A 21,127-nucleotide genomic window follows, 5' to 3' on the forward strand; every position below is an offset into this window, starting at 1 on the left:
TTATTCCACATAATAATTTGGATCTTTCAGGCAGTATTTGTTCAAACCACCCCATAAAACATTTTCAAGAACAAGTGGTATAGGTTTCTATGATCCTTTTTTTTTTTTTCGTTACTGTTAAAAAGTTATGGTCATATATGTGATTATAAACTGTATTTTTATAGTTTTATACTTCATTATTATTTTTATTTGCCATTTTTTTTTTGCCATTGCTATGCTCTAACTGCTATTTACATGTTTTTTTAACATCCAAGCAGATTGTTTAATGTTCCCAATGAAAACTTAAGGGTAGCTTAACTCGACGGTACACCGATTCTTCCGAGCCGCGCGCACAGACCCCAGGCTACACTAATTCACACAGCGTCTCTCCCGCTAACCGTAATAAACACTGCTGGGAAAAGTTCAGCTGCGCTGCCATGGAGAACAAAACTCTTTTTTTTTTAATTCAGACAATTATTTTTTTTCCCCCAGCATTTCATTATTTACCCAGCAATGGGGAATTGTCCAATGTAGCAAAGTAAATTACTTGTGTTAAAATGTACTTGAGTGAAAGTACAATTAATTATTTTAAAAACTACTTTAAAAATTACAAATTACCCGTAAAATCTACACAATTACAGTAATGTGAGTAAATGTAATTCATTACTTTCCACCTCTGGGGTTTACAGTGCAGGTATGGCCGTGACAGTACGTCCATTCTGAACGAATAATGCGTAATATGTAATGTGTATCGGCTATCCTGTAGGTATATGTTCTGGATCGACTGTTGCGAAAACCCTCATGTAGGCCGCGTCGGCATGGACGGCCGAGGCCAAACCGTCATCGTTGACAAGGAAATCTACAGCCCCTCTGCCCTCACCATCGACTACACCAACAAGAGGATCTACTGGGCTGATGATAGTCACATCCTCTTCGCTAACATGGACGGCTCTCAGAGGCATAAAGGTATTTCTACAGTTTCTACAGCTCTAAAGTCCTGCAGACTAAGTGTATAATGTATAATGTGAGCTCAGTTGTGATTGTGTTTTCAAGTAATGTATGATGTATGCCAGATGATATGAGATAAAAATAAAGAATATAGCTGTGAAAGAGCCCGTCACCTTTGAATTGCAAGATGAAGTACCTCTAGACTTGTTTAATAAGCCAATATGAAGAAAAAGATGAGAAAAAAATTGTACATAATGTATTTGAAAAGGGGAATATTGCTCATTGAGAGTCTCTAACAGCTCTTGAAACATTTATATTTATTTGCCAAGTACTATGGAAAGGTCAGAGGGGACACATTATGTATTTAATTTCCAGTCAAAAAAGAAAAAAAAAAGGACCTTCATCATATGTTTAATATAAAATTGCACAAAAATCTCGCAGATAAAAAGGAAAGTTCCATTAATTTCAATAGCTCTACAGTACTTTTCCATTAAGAGCTTTTTTTCATGTTTTCATTGCATGCAGGTACATTCAGTGATTTTGAGGGCTTGACTCTGGGATGCTTCATCCTCCACACCTTCTTTATTTGAATTATAGATCTTCTCATTCCTTCTGTTTCCTTTCCTCACTAAGAGCTTCTTGATCAGCTCCACATCCTTTCAAACCCACAGCGGGTCGAGGTCTCTACTCGATGGAAGGGCAGAAGTGTTTTTTCTCAGATCTAAAGCGAGAGGGAAGCCTGGTCTTCTCCTCTCTCTCTAAGATGAAAGCTGTAAAAGCTGTTATCCTTATGGGAGCAGTGTTGGTGGTCCACCAGTTCTTGAGTGATTGTTAGGAGTTCTCATTTTCTCTGTCTTAATTATTTTCTGAGCTCCTGTTTTGCTTCCTTCGACTTCTCCCTTCTCATTACGGAATATTCCTTGCGGACTCGTGGATATCTATTGATATAATTACCTGAGAATCCATTCGGATTGATTCATTAAATCAGTTTTATAGTATACTGTATGTTGCTGTATATCATTATGTGATGCTGCACAGATAAAATGTATTTTCTATTTTGTATCTGTTTCTCCATTGTTATGTGTATATCTATCTACAGTGTCTATCAGACACACACTTAGTTTTCTCCATATTGTTCTTTTAAAAACTTTCACAACATACAAAGGATCAGAATCAGGTGGAAAAGATCATATGGAGCTACACTAGCATTTATTTCCGCCACTAAAGCTCAATTAAAGTCAATAACTCAACTCAAAAACTCATACCACAGTTAGTTCTAACCCTGCAATGTGATTGGCCGAGAGGCGTTCTATGAGTGCCGTTATCAGCCGGTAATGCACTGTAACCGAAGCTCTCCATGTATTACTCCGCCACATACAGGTAAACAATGCAGCGCTTACAAGCCAAACAGCGCAGCTACAAACTGTCACTTCTTAGCCCTGTCTCATGTCTCTGTGTGTCTTCCCCACGTGGCCTGTGCCTCTCTGTGTCTCCTGTCAGTAGATTTCCACCATGTGTTTCTCATTTGTAGCTCCGCCCCTTCCCCAGGTGTTTCCAATTCTAGTGTGTTTTATGTTACTATAAATAGCCCTCCTCTGCCACCTTGTCCTCTGTCGGTCTTTGCACCTTCCCCTGTTGTTTCGTCTCTCTCTGTGTTTCATAGTTTCTCAGTGTTTCATAGCCTCTGTTCTTCACGTCGTAGTTTCTATGTTTATCACTTGTTCATGTTTCTAGTTTCTTGTTTATTTCCGTCTTCCTTGGCTCCTTGTAGATACCCCTGCTTTGTGTTTATTAGTTTATTCCCTTGTATATATTTCCCTAGCCCTGTTAGTTTATTTCTAGTATATCTTGTTTGTTTAGGTTTATGTTATTTTGTTTCACTGTTTATTTTGGTTATTGGTTTATTATCTTTGTTACGCATTTTCTTGTTTCTTTGTTTATTTGTTATTTATTTAATAAATTATTTATTTATTTCGCCCTTACCTGCACTTGTGTCCGCTTTCCTCGTCACCCTGCCTGGGTCATCCGTGACACAAACAGAGCAGCAATGGAACTATTTCAACTCGCGGAGTTTTTATAACCAAACAGATATTCTCACAGTATTTTCTCAACCTCTTTTACTCAAAATCTTTCAAAAAACAGTGATAATAGAACTGTGGTATAATCGCAATAATACAATCAAGGTTTGTGCTATAACATGTAATATTGGCACTGCTGTGCTGCAGTCATAGGCAATATTACATGTTATAGTACGAACCTCGAGTGTATTATTGCATAATATTAATACAGTAAAATAAAATAAAAAATCAAGCCTAAGTCTAAGCCTAAATCTAGTCTGCCAAGCCTAATAAATGATACTACACTATTATTACTCTTATAGTTAGTCTCCCTCAAAAAAAAACCAAAAAAAAACATAACTATCAGCATTTAGAAAAAAAAAATCATGATCTTAATTATGATTAATCACAGAATTGTTGTTGTGTGACATTTTTTTTGTTTGTTTATTTTTTTTTACTTAAGAAAATATACATATTTACAGTAAATGAAAAAAGTTTATATGGCCATTTATTACTTGTTAATTTTGTGCAAAAAGTTTTAATCAAATCTTAAATATTGTTGTTTTAATAATAATTACACATTAACAAAAAAAAAACTTTATTTATTTATTTACTTATTTTTACTGAATAGCCATCGGATAGTATTGGATCGGGAATTGGTATCAGCAGATACTCAAACTCAAATGTCCTGCGCTCTTGGGCAAAAAATGTGATTAAGGACATCCCTGTTTTCAAATACTAGACATAAATATGAGAAATGTAGTTTCTGATTTAACTAATGAATTGTGTAACTGATGCTTTCCACCCTAGTTCCTCACGATCATATCCAGGGTGTGATGGGGCTGACCTTGTTCGAAGACTTCATCTATTGGACAGATGGCAAATCGAAGTCGCTTCGCCGCGCACACAAAACCTCTGGTGCCCACGCTGTCGAGCTCCTCAATTCCTGGCAAGCCATTAAATCCATAACGGTTTATCACCCTTTACGCCAGCCTGAGGGTAAGGATTCCCTGTACTGTACTGTAGTGTACTGAGACTGTACTGTTTTGAGTATCTTTTCTTTAAATCCCTTGTTTTTCTTTGTTCTAGTACCCAAACACCAGTGTCAGGTGGCTAATGGAGGCTGCAGTCACTTGTGCCTTTTGTCTCCTGGTGGAGGTCACAAGTGTGCTTGTCCCACTAACTTCTACCTGGCTGCTGATAACAAAACCTGCCTCTCCAACTGCACGTCCAGCCAGGTCAGGAAGCTCATGCTCTTTCACGCCATCTTATAGGTCCAGAATTAGGAGCCTTTGAGTTTAAAACTTTGAAAGAAGACACATGAACACATTTTGGCAAATACTGTACATAAATTTTGTTTGGCTATGGTCCAATGTAATTCCTGTTTCATACATAATAGTGTTAGTAGTCTAAACTCCATCTAAAGTCCAAAACCGTATTTTTTTAAGCACTTAAAATCATTTAATTTTCCCAAAAATCCACAGTGTGCCTTATGTATGAATTCTACCAGTCAGGTATTAAGGAGCAGTAAAGCCATTCCGCTAAACTACAGCATTATAAGGGTGAGTTTTCCGTGAAGTTTCTCCATCTCTAAGGCTGGGTGCTGCAGCATTAGCATTAGCCGCTAACCGCTGCGCTAGCTCTTTTGACATGTTGGGTTACTGGAACACTCAGGGTTCCTCAGTCTTATGCTGTCAGGCAGCATTGAAGTCCCACTAGCGCCGTGATTAGCGATTAGCGGCTAATGCTAATGCTGCTGCACCCAGCCTTAGAGATGGAGAAACTTCACAGAAAACTTAGCCTTAGACAAAAATAATAGAAATCTAATCTTACTGTAAATAAACGGAAGTGCTTTTTTCACCCAAATAAACAGTTTTCAGGAGAGAAATCTGTGTAGATTAACATCCAGCGGTTATTTGATTTTAAAAGTTTTTTTTTATTTTATTTTGTTTTTAAGAACTACAGCTTCCCTTTTAGAAGGGAAACATGGTGGCACCCTTACTCACTTAAATGTAGGCATTCTACACTGTATTATTGAAAAGATATTCAAGAGAAATAAAGGATCTTTTAATTAAATTCACCAGTATCTTCACTGACCGCTTTGTCACTTTGCATAGCTATTTTTTGGGGGGGAGTCTCAAGAAAAATGTAACTTTACCTTGTTTGAGATCAAGACAATAAGCAGCAGATACCTAACTAACTAACAGTGAGACATAGTTATCCTGATGCTGATTACTTCTTATATAACTTCCATTAACTTAAGGTATACTAACATAAATTATAAATTGAAAAATGTGTGTTGTGGATCAATATTTTATTTAGCATCTATCTACCTACCTACCTACCTACTATAAAACAAAGCAAAGCAATGGACAATAAATTCAATGCCAATAAAATGCCATTGAATTCATTGGCTATTGAAGAGCTACACCCCTCTACAGTGCTCTGTGTGTGATAATTCGCTCAAGATGTGCTCGCTGATTTTCTGTCTGTCTGTCCGCTCGGATGAATTTGTGCAGTTCCGCTGTGGCACTGATGAGTGCATCCCGTTTTGGTGGAAGTGCGACACCGTGGACGACTGTGGGGACGGTTCTGATGAGCCTGCAGACTGCCGTAAGTGTGCGACCCATAGCATTAGCCAAACCGGCCATATGGACAACACAGATCATTAGCGCTAATTGTCAGTAATGGTTATTCCAGCCTCTAAACACTTCTGCCCCCCTCGGAGAGAGCGCTGTTGCTCAACACTCGCCGCGTTGACTCAAATGAAAATAAAGCGCTCTCTGTGTGGAGCGCTGATTACGGTTACTCGTCCCCGTGACTCACGGTAGAAGGAGGAGAGCATGTTCCAGGTCTTTGAATGCACTTCTTCTAATTGACTTAATGAAAACTCTGTTTATGGAGGTCTGCATGTTACACTCCTCACATCTGGAAGAAACACGAAATGACAGGCTGTCAGTCGCGGATGTTAATAAATGGAAGCGCTGCCATTCTGAAAAGGGCAGGTAGCATTAAATCTCAGCAAGCAAGCATTCACAGGAATAATTGAACCACGACCACATAATCCATTTCAGGTGACCTCACTCCACAGGCTTATAAACACACATCCCTGCACAAATTGCTGGATATCCCCGCAAGTTCTCTGTTAATCGCAGCCTTTCTTTTTTTTTTTTTCTTCCTTCGCAGCGGAATTCAAATGTCAGCCTGGGCGCTTTCAGTGTGGCACAGGTCTGTGTGCCCTCCCTCCATTTATCTGCGATGGAGAAAATGACTGTGGGGACAACTCGGACGAGACCAACTGCGGTGAGCGGAGCTGCATTTCTAAAAGCACAACTTAAATGCCATGTTCTTATTGCCACTGCAAAGAAAACAAACAAAAAAAAAATCCTGAGAAGTTTTCCTTTTTTATTACCACCTGTTATGATGCAGAATGTATAGAATAATCACAGAGAATCAAATGAACGAATTAATGAATAAAGTGCAACTTATATTATTACATTATTTACTCATATATTTCTAGAAATCCAAGGCCACTTTACAGTTTACACCTTTTACATACAACCATTCACACTCTGCACTCATCCACACACCGGTGAATAGTCTCAGCCAGTAGCACACAGCGTACTCTCAACCGGAAACAACCGCCGTCCACCTGGAGAACTGCTTTAGGCATTAGAGCATTTTCCCAGGAGGGAGTGCCAATCCAAATCTGTGCACAGCCATACATACATTTACACACACACAAACTTACATACATAACACACACTTACACATACACACCAAATCAATTTAGAATATTCACATTTTCTGAGCAATTTATTAATTATTCAATTTACCTAATCAATTTAGTGTGTTACATTTTTCAATTGACCTGATCTCCATGTTTGGAGAAATGGAGAAATAGAAATGGAAAATTGTTCAGTAAAACATCATTATCATCTGTTTTGTCTGTTTTCTCAAATGTTTATCAACACAGAACTGTATGAATTAAGCAGGGCCATTTCAATAATTTGGGTGACCCAAGCTAAATGTTCATTCCTACATAAGCATTGCTCATATACGTTGATTCTAGCCTACCTGATGGTAAACTGCACTGTTTGTACATGTAGGTCTAATTAATCAAAGATTTTGTTTTACTTTGCGCATTTGAATTTGGATTAGATTCATTAATTTTGCATCTAAAATGGCTCCAGACATACTGTATATTTTCTTATTCTTTAACAGGATTATATACAATATGTGTCCCTGTTTATATTAGATACACTTATCAAACCTTCATTTCTATACATAAAAATTAGTTGTGTGTCAACTCAGGTTGACATTCCACCCCATCATACTTTTACAACCTTTTTTGTTAATAAATAATGTAATCTAGCTATAAATTGCATTATAAAGAGTAAGACTCTATAAGAACTTGAGATTTCATTTTAGCCAGCAATCAAAGTTCTAAAGTTCTAAAGCTACCATGTCATAGAAACATAAACATGTCATAAAAACATAGGAAAAAATGATATTTATTAACATTTTCATACTATTTCTGTTAAATAAATGTGTTGTAGCTTAGGAACTTCACCACTAGACTCTCTATCATTTGATTCTATGTCTCATCACCTTTACTTTTTAGCATTGATTTTAGCATTGGGTGTGTTGCTGGGAAATAGCCAATCGCTGCAAATAAATGGGTTTATTTTTGACTTAGATTTGATTTTTAGACGGAAACTTGTGGGGCTTGCAAATCTTGATTTTTTTTTTAATTAACAAATTACTGAGGCTATACACACACTGTGTTTTCTATATACAACTGCATGTCCTGAACCTTAACCTGAGCCTGAACCATGACCGCACCATGACATCCATAATACGATGTCCAATCCGGATTATTACATCCATATTATTAAGCAACTGAAAGCATTTTTTACTTTGATCTCACAGCAGTGATCTGGATATATTGCAGGCAGCACAGATTTGCATCCTAACACTTATAAAAGGTCGAGGTGTTGAATATTAAATATTGCTGAGCAGCTATATAATATGATGTAAGCAGTATATTGGATCTCTTATTGAACCTTTAAAAAAAAAGCTTTTAGATTTATATAATTGAATTTCTTTTTATAGTAGACAGCGGGTGATGACACCCTGCAGCAATGCTCCTCGTGAAACCTGATTCCCTCAGCACATCCACTGAAATGCCACCTCTCTCCTCTTTCAGATACATATATCTGTCTGCCGGGTCAGTTCAAGTGCACCAGGAAGCAGAAGTGCATCCCGATAAATCAGCGCTGCAACGGACAGGACGAGTGTGGAGACGGCGAGGACGAGACGGACTGTCGTAAGAAACGCTGACCCTCCTTTACTAACAGTGAGCTGTTAAAGGAGAAATCTGGTGTGAAATGAACTTGGGTTTTAGTGAAACAAGATAAAGAGTATGAACTTTTGTTGAATATCCCACCCCTTATTCTCCCCAGCATTCCCAAATACAGAGCTTTTACCTGATGCTCCCAACAGGCTTATAATGCTAGTGATAGGGGCATAGAGTTTCCCATACAAAGAAAACTCTATTTCTAAACCATTAACAAGTAGCTTAAAGTAGCTCCACACTTCATTAGTAGAATTCTGAGGGTCCTGACATTTAAAACAAGGCCCTGAGAGCTTTGAAAGTGGCAGAGCTAGTTTATTAAAACACTGTTTATACACACAGTACCTTCAGCTAGTTTATAATGATTAAAACACTGTTTATACACACAGTACCTTCAGCTAGTTTATAATGATTAAAACACTGTTTATACACACAGTACCTTCAGCTAGTTTATAATTATTAAAAACACTGTTTATAAACACAGTACCTTCAGCTAGTTTATAATTATTAAAAACACTGTTTATACACACAGTACCTTCAGCTAGTTTATAATTATTAAAAACACTGTTTATAAACACAGTACCTTCAGCTAGTTTATAATTATTAAAAACACTGTTTATACACACAGTACCTTCAGCTAGTTTATAATTATTAAAAACACTGTTTATACACACAGTACCTTCAGCTAGTTTATAATTATTAAAAACACTGTTTATACACACAGTACCTTCAGCTAGTTTATAATTATTAAAAACACTGTTTATACACACAGTACCTTCAGCTAGTTTATAATTATTAAAAACACTGTTTATACACACAGTACCTTCAGCTAGTTTATAATTATTAAAAACACTGTTTATACACACAGTACCTTCAGCTAGTTTATAATTATTAAAAACACTGTTTATACACACATAGTTTTTAATTATAAACTAGCTGAAGGTACTGTGTTTATAAACAGTGTTTTTAATAATTATAAACTAGCTGAAGGTACTGTGTGTATAAACAGTGTTTTTAATAATAAGCTAGCTGAAGGTATTGTATAAACACAGTACTATTATTATTATTATTAAAAACACTGTTTATACACACAGTACCTTCAGCTAGTTTATAATGATTAAAACACTGTTTATACACACAGTTACTTCAGCTAGTTTATAATTATTAAAAACACTGTTTATACACACAGTACCTTCAGCTATTTTATAATTATTAAAAACACTGTGTGTATAAACAGTGTTTTTAAGAAACGAGCTGAAGGTACTGAGTGTATAAACAGTGTTTTTCATAAACTATTTGAAGGTATTGTGTGTATAAACAATGTTTTGAATGAACTGTATAAACACAGTACCTTCGACTAGTTTATTATTAAAAACACTGTTTATGTACTCAGTATTCTTCAGTTTATTAAAAAAAACTGTTTACACACACAGTACTGTAGTTTGGGTAGTTCTCTGGCACCACCATCTTAAATTAAGTTACAATAAAGAAACTAATGAGCACAAATGTATAGGTAGGATAGGGGAACAGACTGCAACATTAATGCTGAGTAAATGCATTAATACTATAGAAATATTGGCAGCAACAGCTGGAATTCATGCAACATTTTGACAGAATTCATTTTAAAATCTTTTCCCCTATCCTGTATACTCATCCATGTTTGTCAATCAATTTATTTGAATTCTATTAAAATAGAAGTGTGGAGCTTTGTCCTTTGAGCTTGTTAATGATGTAAAAATATGCCCCTATCACTAGCATTGTGAGTCTGTTGGGAGCATTGGATAAAAGCTCTTTATTTCAGAATTTTTGTGACAACTGGAGGCAGGCTATTCGACAAAAGTTCTCTTAAACTCGTTATCATGTTTCACTATGTAAACCCCAAGTCCATTTCACACTGGATTTCTCCTTTAAGCTCGGGCAGTAATTGGTCTCGTGCTCTTAAATTGAAAAGGGTTGTGGCGGAATGAGACAGACCGTCCCAAATTTCACTTTTCCCTCAGGAATATTAATGATCCAGACTGACAGATCTCAAAGTAGCTTTTATCCCACTGAATGATTCTCAGCTGGGCGGGAGCTGCAGTGAAGCCAGGCACTGATTAGGCATTCAGAAGTGTGGAGTAGAGTGGAGACTGAAAGGCCTTTCCTGCCAAAGGTAGAATTAGATGTCACTGAACAATAAAGTAGCTGCTTGTTGGAAGGAGGATTTCGTTCTTCAGATGTAGGTTTCACTCACAGAACAGCAAAGATTCTGTGTTCTACATTTTTATTGTAGTTGTGACAGAAATGTAGGTTCATGTACCAAAGCCTGTATAGCTAATAGATAACTGCTATCACACAGAAATAGCAGAAAACTTGTATTTTACATTTTGGCATTATTTAAAGCTTGTCAGTTGTTTTTGACATTGTTGAGTTTTCATGATGAATGGAACAAAAAAAATCTTTTTACATTTACTTCTGAAAAATGCTGTTTATTTTTTCTTCTGCAGTAAAGCTGCTATTTAGAGTGACTATATTTATATGTAGCAAATAAATAATTCCTTATCTGGGTTATTGCCCTGTATTGTGACTCATACAATAAAAAATAAACAAAAAAAATAAAACAGTCCAAATTCAGGCTAAATTGGCTGAATAGTTTAATTTTGGGAAATATAGCGAAACAATGGGTGTACTGTAGTGTGTTGTATTATAATCTCAATGTATTAGCTTTTTGCTAACGTATTAGCTTAAATGGTGAGTTAATTAGAGTGGAACAGTATCAAAGCACATCAGTTACTTGAGCAATAATACTCTTAAGGTTTGTGCTATAACCTTTAATATTGGCACTGCTTATTGTGATTATACCACAGTTCCATTATCTGTGTTTGCTGAAAGAGTATGAGAATATACGATCTGTTCCGAACTCACAATCTGATTGGTTGAGAGGTGTTCCAAACGTGCTGATATTTGTGATAACAGCACTGCATTCTCACACTAAATCTGTATCAGTCTGCGGACATATTGCCGAGTAACAGCATATATACACAAGACATTTTAGTATCATCACCTCCAGCAGCACCAGCAGCAGTAGCATTAGCCTAGCACAGGCTAGCGTCCAGCCAAGGCACGCTCTTACGCAGCCTGCTGTGCTGGATCGTCTTTGGTGAAAAGAAAAGAAAGAAAATCCATCAGTCACCTCGGCCTCAGTCTAAACAGTAATCAGCCAGGCTAAGCTAAGCTAATGCTGAGCTAATGCTGAGCTAAAGCAAGCTACGCTAACCTAACCACAGTCCTGCATGTGCAGCTAGAAATGCTTGCAAACGTGTAGCTTTTACATGAAGACGACTCCGTCTTTCAGTTAGTATTTCACACTAATGTTACTAACCCCCTTAACCCCTTATATTTGATTTCAAGCTAATGTTGGTGGCCTATATAAACCATACCCTTTTTCGTAGTATAGTTTGGAAGACAGTAATTGGTACCTTGTGATCTAATATGACCTATATCTTGGTGAACCAATATGGTGATTTCTCCCAAATTCTCTAACCAGTGCATATATTTATTTTCTTCATACAAGCTTACATGATTTAACATCATTAAGCACTGATTTACCAAACCAGGTGTTGATGATAATGAAAAATAAAGCTAGACTCCTGTGAGGATTTTTTTGTGTGTGTTTTGCTGAGCAAATGAAGCAGATAAAGAGCTTTTTAGCATTTTAGCAGTTTTTCAGCATCTTTTGTATTTGTTAAACGTATGTAATTTAGCTAAACTGTACTGTTTTCTCAAGAAATAAAATACTTTTTTTTTTAACATAAACGTCAAAAACTAAATAATAAGGAGATATTTCTTTTGTGTTCTTTTGTTGTTTTACTGAGCAAATAAACACATATTGCAGATAAGAAGCTTTTTTAGAGCATTTCTAGTGTTTGCTTACATGGAAAACTGTTTTTTTGTTTGGAAATTTGTAGGGCAAATTCAGCCTAAACATGCTCAAAAGCATTAAATGAGCCCTATTAACTCTTTAAGTGTTTGTCAGCCATCATCCTCTGCAGTCTGACAGTTATGTTTGTAATTGATCTTGTAAAGAGAAGAGAAGATCTCCAGTGTTTCTTTGTTTATTTCAACTTAATGAGGCTTTCACATGACCTTTCCCATTATAGATGGAGTGTCTGTTGTTTTGATGGTTTGACAGCTCATTCTCACTTATAAATAATCATCTCTAAACCATTTAGACCACTGTTAAAGTATCACAGTATCAGCTTTAGTTTACTAGTACCTTAAAAAAAAAGTAGAATATAATAGAAACGTTACTTTATTTCAGTTATAGTCAGTTCAAAATGTGAAACTCATATATTATATAGATGTATTAAACACAGAGTGCTATATTTTAAGTGTTTATTTATTTTATTGTTGATGATTATGCTTGGTTTACAGCCAATAAAAACCCAAAAATCAGTGTCTTAGAAAATTAGAATATTATATAAGACTACAGTATTTGGGACTTTTGACAGTGTGTAGTGTGTCAAGTCCTGCTGGAAAATGAAATCCGCATCTCCATAAAAGTTTCAGCAGAGGGAAGCATGAAGTGCTGTAAGATTTTGTGGGAAAACAAAACTGCACTGACTTTGGACTTGATTTAACACAGTGGACCAACACCAGCAGATGACATGGTACTCCAAACCAGGTTGGAGGAAGAGTGGAGAGACACACAGTCTAAGCTGCTTGAGGTCTAGTGTGAAGTTTCCACCAATCAGTGATGGTTTGGTCTCCTCTGCTGACATTTTTTATAAAAAATCAAATTTCAAATTTATTTGTCACATACATAGTAATACACAGTATGACCTGCAGTGAAATGCTTGAAACGACAGTCTGCTCACACAATATTACAAAGTTAATTTTTTTTTTTTAACTTTTAAACTACGCAATTTAAAGTGCAAAATATCTAGGTGGAAAAATAAAAATACTAAGATTTGCAATGTAAGAAAACTCCAGTCAACCAAGCATATAGACAAAGATAAGCAAAAATAATGTAAACAAAAGAAAAAAAAGAATAAAATTTACTTTAAATATTATTTATAAATGACATGAGTCCATGACAGAGATAAAGTGTGTGTGTGTGTGTGTCTGTATATATATATATATATATATATATATATATATATATATATATATATTGTGTATGTATATGTGTGTCCACGTTTCAGTGAATAAAAGTCCAGTGAATTTGTACCTGTAAAAATGTTCAATATCCTAACCGGATGCGGATTTCATTTTCCAGCAGGACTTGGCACACTGCCAAAAGTACCAATTAGTCTTATATAATATTAGAATTTTCTGAGCCACTTATTTTTGGGGTTTTATTGGCTAGATCACTTTATGTGTAATACATCTACATAATATATTAGTTTCACATTTAATAAAGTTTTTTTTTTTAGTGATATTAAATTTTTTGAGATGCACCAGTATATTATACTATCTTTTAAATGACAGATTTGTAAGTTCTAGTAAAATACTGTCACTCTGCTTTATCTAAAACACATATCACTCTCTCTCTCCTCTCTTTTGGACCATCGTTAAACACGTGTCAGCTGAGAGCACGTGTTCCCCGGACCAGTTCCAGTGTAAGTCCACCATGCACTGCATCTCCAAGCTGTGGGTGTGCGACGAGGACCCCGACTGTGCCGACGGCTCCGACGAAGCCAACTGTGGTGAGTGATCCAGCCGTATTATTCACAAATCACCGTCCCTCTCCTGACCTCGGCGGGCTGTGGGAGGCTGTGATTGGGGCTAATGTGAATTCTGCATGCTTCCACAGTCTCCTCGCTCACTGATGGAGTGAGGCCAGCCTTAATCAAGAACCACTCGGCTTTTATTAACGGTGGCTTGTAACAATTCCCCAGGGCCTGTTTTGTTGCCTAAACGTCTGATTTAGTTGGACAGTAGCACATCAGCAAGAGCTGCACATATTGCATTCCTCCCTTCAGACGTGTCCTGATCACTGATAGTGCTGATTCACTCATCATACAAATTCTCTGGAGTTGTCATTCCAGCAGAGAACAGTGTGGGCAGGCTGAATTATCCTGCATGTGATTATCTAAGGAGCCGCTACATGATTTTGAATAGTTCTTGAATATGATAAAGAAATGTCATTTAGATATACTGAACTGAATCTTCTCCTTACCTTCTCCTTAATTTTAGTTATTTATTCATGCATTTACTTATATGTACAGGAGTTGGACAATTTAGACCACAATAATTTATTGTGGTGACGGACAGTTCTGGTGGAAACAGAAGAGTTGAGGTGCACATTGAATTCTGCCGTGATTTGATCAGCCGTGGTTTTATGTTTTTTGGATACAATTCGGGTTAGCACCCGACAGCTTCCTCTTACAGCATCCACAGTTAATCCTGTTGGATGTGATTCGTCCTTCTTGGTGGTATGCTGACATTACCCTGGATACCGTGGCTCTTGGATGCGCCCACAGATGCACCAGCAAGACGTGCACCAACAGTTTGTCCTCTTTTGAACTCTGGTCTGCACCCATAATGTTGTGTGCATTGCAATATTTTGAGCAAAACTGTGCTCTTACCCTGATAATTGAACCTTCACACTCTTTCTGCTCTTACTGGTGCAATAATGTGCAATTAATGATGATTGGCCACCAGGCTGCTCCAATTTAGCCATGAAACATCCCACACTAAAATGACAGGTGTTTTAGTTTCATTGTCCAACCCCTGTACATTTTAGACAACAGAAAATGTGAAAGTGTGTGGTATACCATGGTCTTTAAGTAAAAAAAGACGAAATTCTCTTTATTAATCATGGGTGTGTTTTGGGTGTATTGTGAAAAAAAAACAGTGTGCCAGTTGTCATTCATTTTATTTAAGAGCCAGATGAGTTCTGACTTTGGCACGTTCGTATCTTAACAGTGCAGTGCTTTTGTGTACAATAGGGCTTCTAATGTGCTGGTTTGCTTTAGCAAAGATTCCAGAGCATTTGAATTTCAATGAAATAATTTCAATTAGTTTCAATTTAAGCTTTAATTTGAGACCATTTACATCTGTTTTGATAGAAGCATATCGTCGCTGTCCAATGAAAAACACTTATCTCCAAAACAGCCACTTTACAGGAGAGAGAAAAAAAAAACATTGTAAGCTTTCAATGGAAGTCAATGTAATAAGAGTTTGTTTCAGGTCATTTTGAAGAGTTTCTATTGGTCCGTTCATCAAGAAATTTTGGCACAGTGTAAGGGTCAGTTTGTCTGTTCAAATTATGTAATAAACTAAAAATCAACAAAAATGGAGATAATTGTTTTTTTTAAAAAGGAAAGTGACTATATAGAAGTTGCAGAAGTCTTTTTTTTTACATTCTCCTCAATGGCTTCATTCATACAGGAAGGCGAAATCCATTCAAATCCATTATTTCTCTTCTGTTTGACACACATTTTTCATTTTTATTTTGGCCACATCAACATGTACCATTGAAATGCCATATATGTCCAATATCCACAGCAATACAACCGAAAAAAGGATATGAGGAGAAGGAAAATGCAAAAGGATGACAGCAGCAGTGAGTGAGAGGTTCAGTGGTGCGATATTGACCTTATAACAGGTAACAAACATCAGATATCGCAGCTGACGTCTCCATTCAAATTAAGCACTAATTAGAATTAAAATACAGCACCAGTTAATTAGAGGCTTTATATAGTCACTACAATTAATGTAATGTGAATTAATGTTAAATAACAAAGAAACATCAATAGGAGATGTAGCGTTAGGTGTGAATCAGTGTTTCCTGGATCTAAAAAAAAGGGTAGAGTAACCCCTGCAGGTCAGATATTTATCTTTCGAGCTCTGTTATTTTTCATCTTTCACTAAAAATGCCTGAAGAGCATCTGCTCTTTCAGCCTGGCAGTGGATGGATTATCCCACGATCTATCACTGCTTTGCCGCAAATATTTCCCATCAGACTTTTTAAAGTTCCTCAGCTTTAAAGTGATGAAGAAGCTGGCGGGTTTTGGATTAAGATAGCGCTGAGAGCGGTTTTCCTCTGTTAAAAAAAAATAAATAAATAAATAAATAAATTGAAAAAAAAAGAGAGGGAGAGAGAGGGAGAGAAAAGGAGAATGGAAAACACTCCTCAAAAGCTTGAAGTAAAAAGAAAGAAGGAAAGTATACACCCACCTCTCCGCCAGATGTAACACTCGTTTGTGTATTTTATTTAATTTTTTTTTTTTTTTTTGCTCGGTTTTGAAGCTTCATGTGCATTGTGGATAATCCTTCTGTTTGTCTTTTGGGTTTATCCTCTTATCCTTATCTGAAAAGAAGATCACCTGCTGCAGTGCTTTGTGGTTTAATTTAAACACAGGCCCTGTTAATTACAGAACCGCAGCGATGTTCTCCGGCAAGTGTAACAAGTCTCTTTTTTTTTTTGCTTTTTCCTGCTGTTGGCGATGAAAGCAGAATTGATGGCGGTGCCGCTCTGAAAAGAAAACATTTTATCCACTGGTTTGATTAAGAAAATTGGTGGGATCTCCTCGGCTAGGAATATGAGTTTTATGGATTATCACTAACCCGGTTTGTGTTGGAACGCACAACAATACCCCCCCATCCCCCTCCCCCCCCGCCCCCCCCCCCCCGTCAACGAAAGAGAGAGCTCGCGGCTCTTCAACTAAAGGTGTATCTGTCTCCCTCTCTGTCTTCCTCTATTGATTTCTCTGTCATGTAACACTTTCTCCATGACAGCCTGCGTGTACTTCTAGATGTTTATTTCCGATCGGGCTGTTTTCAGTCCACAGATTGTCACAGTGCTATTGCAGCACACCAGTGCGATTGTGATGGTAGACAACAATATTACGTCAGTGCTCCTTTTAAATCACCTTTTAAATTGTGTAAAGATATGATGACAAACAAATCAATGAAAAAAATGATCCAGAATGACCTGAAAGGAAACTCTCTCTCTTTTACATTAACTTTCTTTACAAGATAAATCCTCGGTGAGAAGAGACAATTAAGTTATTATACATATAATAAAACAGATACACTGCCACAATAGATTCCACACTCTTTTACACAAACACAAATGCTTACAGTGGCTTAAAAAAGTATTCATACTCCTTGAACTTTTTTACGTACATTTATTTACTAATTTAATTGAGATTTTAAGTGATAGACCAACACACAGTAACACGTAATTGTGAAGTGGAATGAAAATGGTGCATGTTTTTCAGCCCCCTATAGCAATACTTAGTACAGCCACCTGTCGCTGCATTTACGGCTGCAAGTCTTTTGGGCTTCGTCTCTACCAGCTTTGCACATCTAGAGATTTTTGCCTAATTTGTCTTTATAAAACAGCTCAAGTAGTTTTATAGTCACAGAATCCTATTGGGATTTAGGTCAGCTAAGACTATGACTGGGCCATTCCAACAAATGAATAATCTTTGATCTAAACTATTCCACTGTAGCTCTGTGGCTGTATCTTTAGGGTCATCGTCTTGCCGGAAGGTAAAAAGGTTCTTGTTCAAGCCAATGTATGCTCCTGTGGTGGTTGATACTCTTAGTAATCACAGGGTGGATATAGGACAAATCCTAGGATCTGTAAAATGTCAGGCTAGAGTTAAATATGTCGGCAGTAGAGGAGTCTGTGCTGCTTTTCCTTTGGTATAGGCAAAAACTGAATAAAAGGAATGTGCTTGATTCATTAAAACTTGTTCACCATGACAGTTCTCTTTTTCTTCTTCTTCTTCTTCTTCTTGATGAACTTATAACACTACAGCACTGCACAGGATGTCAGCAGTTCATGTATTTTACTGTATTATTGTAGATGATGTGAGTTTATTAAGAGAAATGTAGTCATTATTCTTTCTGATCTATTATAAACTGTGAAAATAGCTGTCTTAATTAGAAGTCATTTTATTGTAACTGTAAAAAAAAAATACTGCTTTTACTGTTTTGGTTGATGGAGTGTTATTTTCTTAGCTGGTGTCTTCTTTTGACAGTCTTTTAGAAGCTCTCTTTTCACTCTGGCTGTAGTTTTATGATGTTGAAACCCATTAGCCAGCGTTTAAATAGAGTAATCTGTCTGAGGGTCTTGAGAAGGCGCTCTCACTTTTTTCCCCTTAACAGTAATGAGAGTGCTACAGAGATCTTGCATCCAGGGGAAGAAAAGAAAGCAGCTTTTTTATTTTTTTTTTGTTTTTTTTGTGCTGTTAGCTCTTTATAAGTACAGTCTATAGTCTACTACCGGGCCTAGAACTGAATATGAAACTGAATATGTTTTTTTTTTCTTCTTCTCTTTAGCTTGGTGTAAATTGATCTCTGCTCTGCTTTAAGTGTGTTCTGATATAAAAGAAAAAAAAGCTGAATATATATATTTTATACATATTCATATACAGCCTTGGAAAAATTAAGATTTTACTATTTATAGGTATATGTTTGAGTCAAATTAACTTTTTTTTATTCTATAGACTACAGACAACATTTCTCCCAAATTTCAATTAGAAATATTGTCATTTAGAAAATTTCCATTTGCAGAAAATACATGAGAAATGATCAAAATAAAGAAAAAGATGCAGAGCTTTTAGGTCTCAAATAATGCAAAAAAAAAAAAAAAGTTCATATTCATAAAGTTTAAAGTTTTGAGTTCATAACAATGTTCATACAATATATGGTGGAATAACCCTGGTTGGTTATCACAGTTTTCAGTTTTCATCTTTGCATCATGTTCTCCTCCACCAGTCTTACACACTGCTTTTGGATAACTTTATTCCACTCCAGCTTGGATTGATGGCTTGTGATCATCCGTCTTCCTCTTGATTAATATTCCAGGGGTTTTCGATTTGGTAAAATCAAAGAAACTCATCTTTTTTTAAGTGGTCTCTATTTATTTATTTTTTCAGCGCTGTATATCTGTATAGATAGGTTGGTGAGGGAAAAAAAAAACATAACTGAAGAAATGTCTTCATAATCTTACTTTGGTGGAGAGAGAGAGAGAGGTGAGTCCAGGTGACAAAGTTTTTGACGGTAAGTTTTTGCGGTAGTGTTGAGGCTGCAGGGTGAATGTGTGTGTGTGGGTATACGTGTGTGTGCATATGTGTGTGTGTATATGTGTGTATATATGTGTGTGTATATGAGTGTGTTTGTGTGTGCGCGTGCACCAGTCAGGTACTTCATCTTACACTGTATTAGCCTCTCGAGTGCGGGCATGTTTTGAACTCTGTGTCAAACATGCAGCGGGACACCCTGAGGAAAGGATGATTACGTGTGGAAAGTGCCGTGGCGACGCATTAATATTCATGCACTTTTTGAAGCCATTTTCATCTGTGTGTGTTTGTTTGCGGCTGATGAAAAAGATGAAAAGACCTGCGGACCTCATGAATTCCGCTGCAAGAATAACAACTGCATCCCGGACCACTGGAGATGTGACAGCCAGAACGACTGCGGAGACAACTCGGATGAGGAGAACTGCAGTGAGTCGCCCTGTCTCCTTTTTTATACCTCCGCATTACTGCTGTTAGGAGGCCTCTGTTTGCACACAGCCATTTTATCTGCTACACATTTTCTTCAGAGGCCTGCTTTGAAAAGCTGTTTTCCTCTTCTTCTTTTTTTTTTGTTGAAGTTCGCTCCGTTTGCTCATTTCTCCATCTCTTTGGATCTGTTTGTTTATTTCAGTCTGGTGAGTCTGTTGTTAATGGCTGCCATAGTTCTCTCAAATCAAAGACGATGCTTCTGTTGGAGCTTCCAGCTTGTTTGCAGAAACTCTTTCCTACACTCAAATGGGACTTTTGAAAGCTCTGAGAGATGGTTATAGTCAAGTGTGTGATCTGTATATGGGGAGGGCTCTAAAACGTCTGATAAAAGGTTTTAGAACACTTCTCCATTTTTATTATCTATTATAGAGGTCACTAATATATAAATATACAATGTCCAATGCAGACCCAAACCGATAAACTATTGAGGCGAATTTAATTTTGCCAGTGTTTATTTAAAGTGGTTTTCTTGTTTTGGCATGGTATACGTGCTTTGCAGCGCAGTAAACTCGCAGACCAATCACGTGTGTTTTAAGATCACCAAATGCTCTCCTCAGCCAATCAGATCTGTGCAGATTCGGAGCGTGGAGCTCACACACACTGAAAAAAAATTATGAGTAAAATGCACTTAACCCTTGTGTGGTGTTCATATTTTTGTTACTCGTTTACTTTGTTACTTGTATTTGATTCAGCAAAATGAAGCAATTTTACATTAAAATGCTTTACACATGCTTGCTTCACCTAAATTGCAAGCAATATAAACAGCTCACATGGTTAATATTTGCCCTTTACCTTTCTTATGTTACATTTCTTTCAAAAAGTGCTACTCTTTTTTTATTAGTTTTTTAATAAAATGTAAAAGAAAATGAATTAAACTCAAGATATGAGTAGAAAATTTGTTCAGTTTCAAATTTACAAATGAAGCAATGTTTATTAGCCCTTGGCTAAACATACTTTATGTAATATAAATGTGTGTGTGTGTGGGGGGGGGGGGTGTTTATCGAAGATGTGTTTTGATATATGTTGTTCACAAAAAATGAGCCAATGCCAATGAGTTTGAGTTAGAAAAAAATATTTTTTTTGTATCATTTGATGAAAAATGAAAACGGGTCCCACAGACCCGAACACCACACAAGGGGTTAAAAAAAGTTTCGCAACTTTCTGCATTTGCTTTTTTCAAGTAAACTTAATTTCAGATAAATTTAAGTAACTTCAACTCGCTTTCAAGACTTAAATGTTACATAGAGTAAATAAGTGAACTGAACTGCAGTCAATCCTTT

General features: G+C 36.6%; 1 protein-coding gene across 5 annotated transcripts in view; it reads left to right on the top strand.

The window, feature by feature from the left end:
• Positions 1 to 21,127, top strand: part of lrp1bb (low density lipoprotein receptor-related protein 1Bb) — a 503,881-nt gene that overhangs the window by 414,070 nt on the left and 68,684 nt on the right. For all 5 annotated transcript variants that reach the window (XR_007441266.1, XM_049485229.1, XM_049485230.1 and 2 more), the window contains 8 exons: positions 746 to 945; positions 3,795 to 3,983; positions 4,074 to 4,222; positions 5,504 to 5,597; positions 6,171 to 6,287; positions 8,194 to 8,313; positions 13,908 to 14,027; positions 19,671 to 19,787. Coding sequence is in view for 4 of the 5 variants with exons in the window: in XM_049485229.1 (XP_049341186.1) it covers positions 746 to 945; positions 3,795 to 3,983; positions 4,074 to 4,222; positions 5,504 to 5,597; positions 6,171 to 6,287; positions 8,194 to 8,313; positions 13,908 to 14,027; positions 19,671 to 19,787 (1,106 nt within the window). In the remaining variant the exon portion in view is untranslated. The remainder of the gene's footprint in view (positions 1 to 745; positions 946 to 3,794; positions 3,984 to 4,073; positions 4,223 to 5,503; positions 5,598 to 6,170; positions 6,288 to 8,193; positions 8,314 to 13,907; positions 14,028 to 19,670; positions 19,788 to 21,127) is intronic.

The sequence above is a fragment of the Astyanax mexicanus genome, chromosome 11 (genome assembly GCF_023375975.1).
Source record: "Astyanax mexicanus isolate ESR-SI-001 chromosome 11, AstMex3_surface, whole genome shotgun sequence".
Lineage (NCBI taxonomy): Eukaryota > Metazoa > Chordata > Actinopteri > Characiformes > Acestrorhamphidae > Astyanax > Astyanax mexicanus.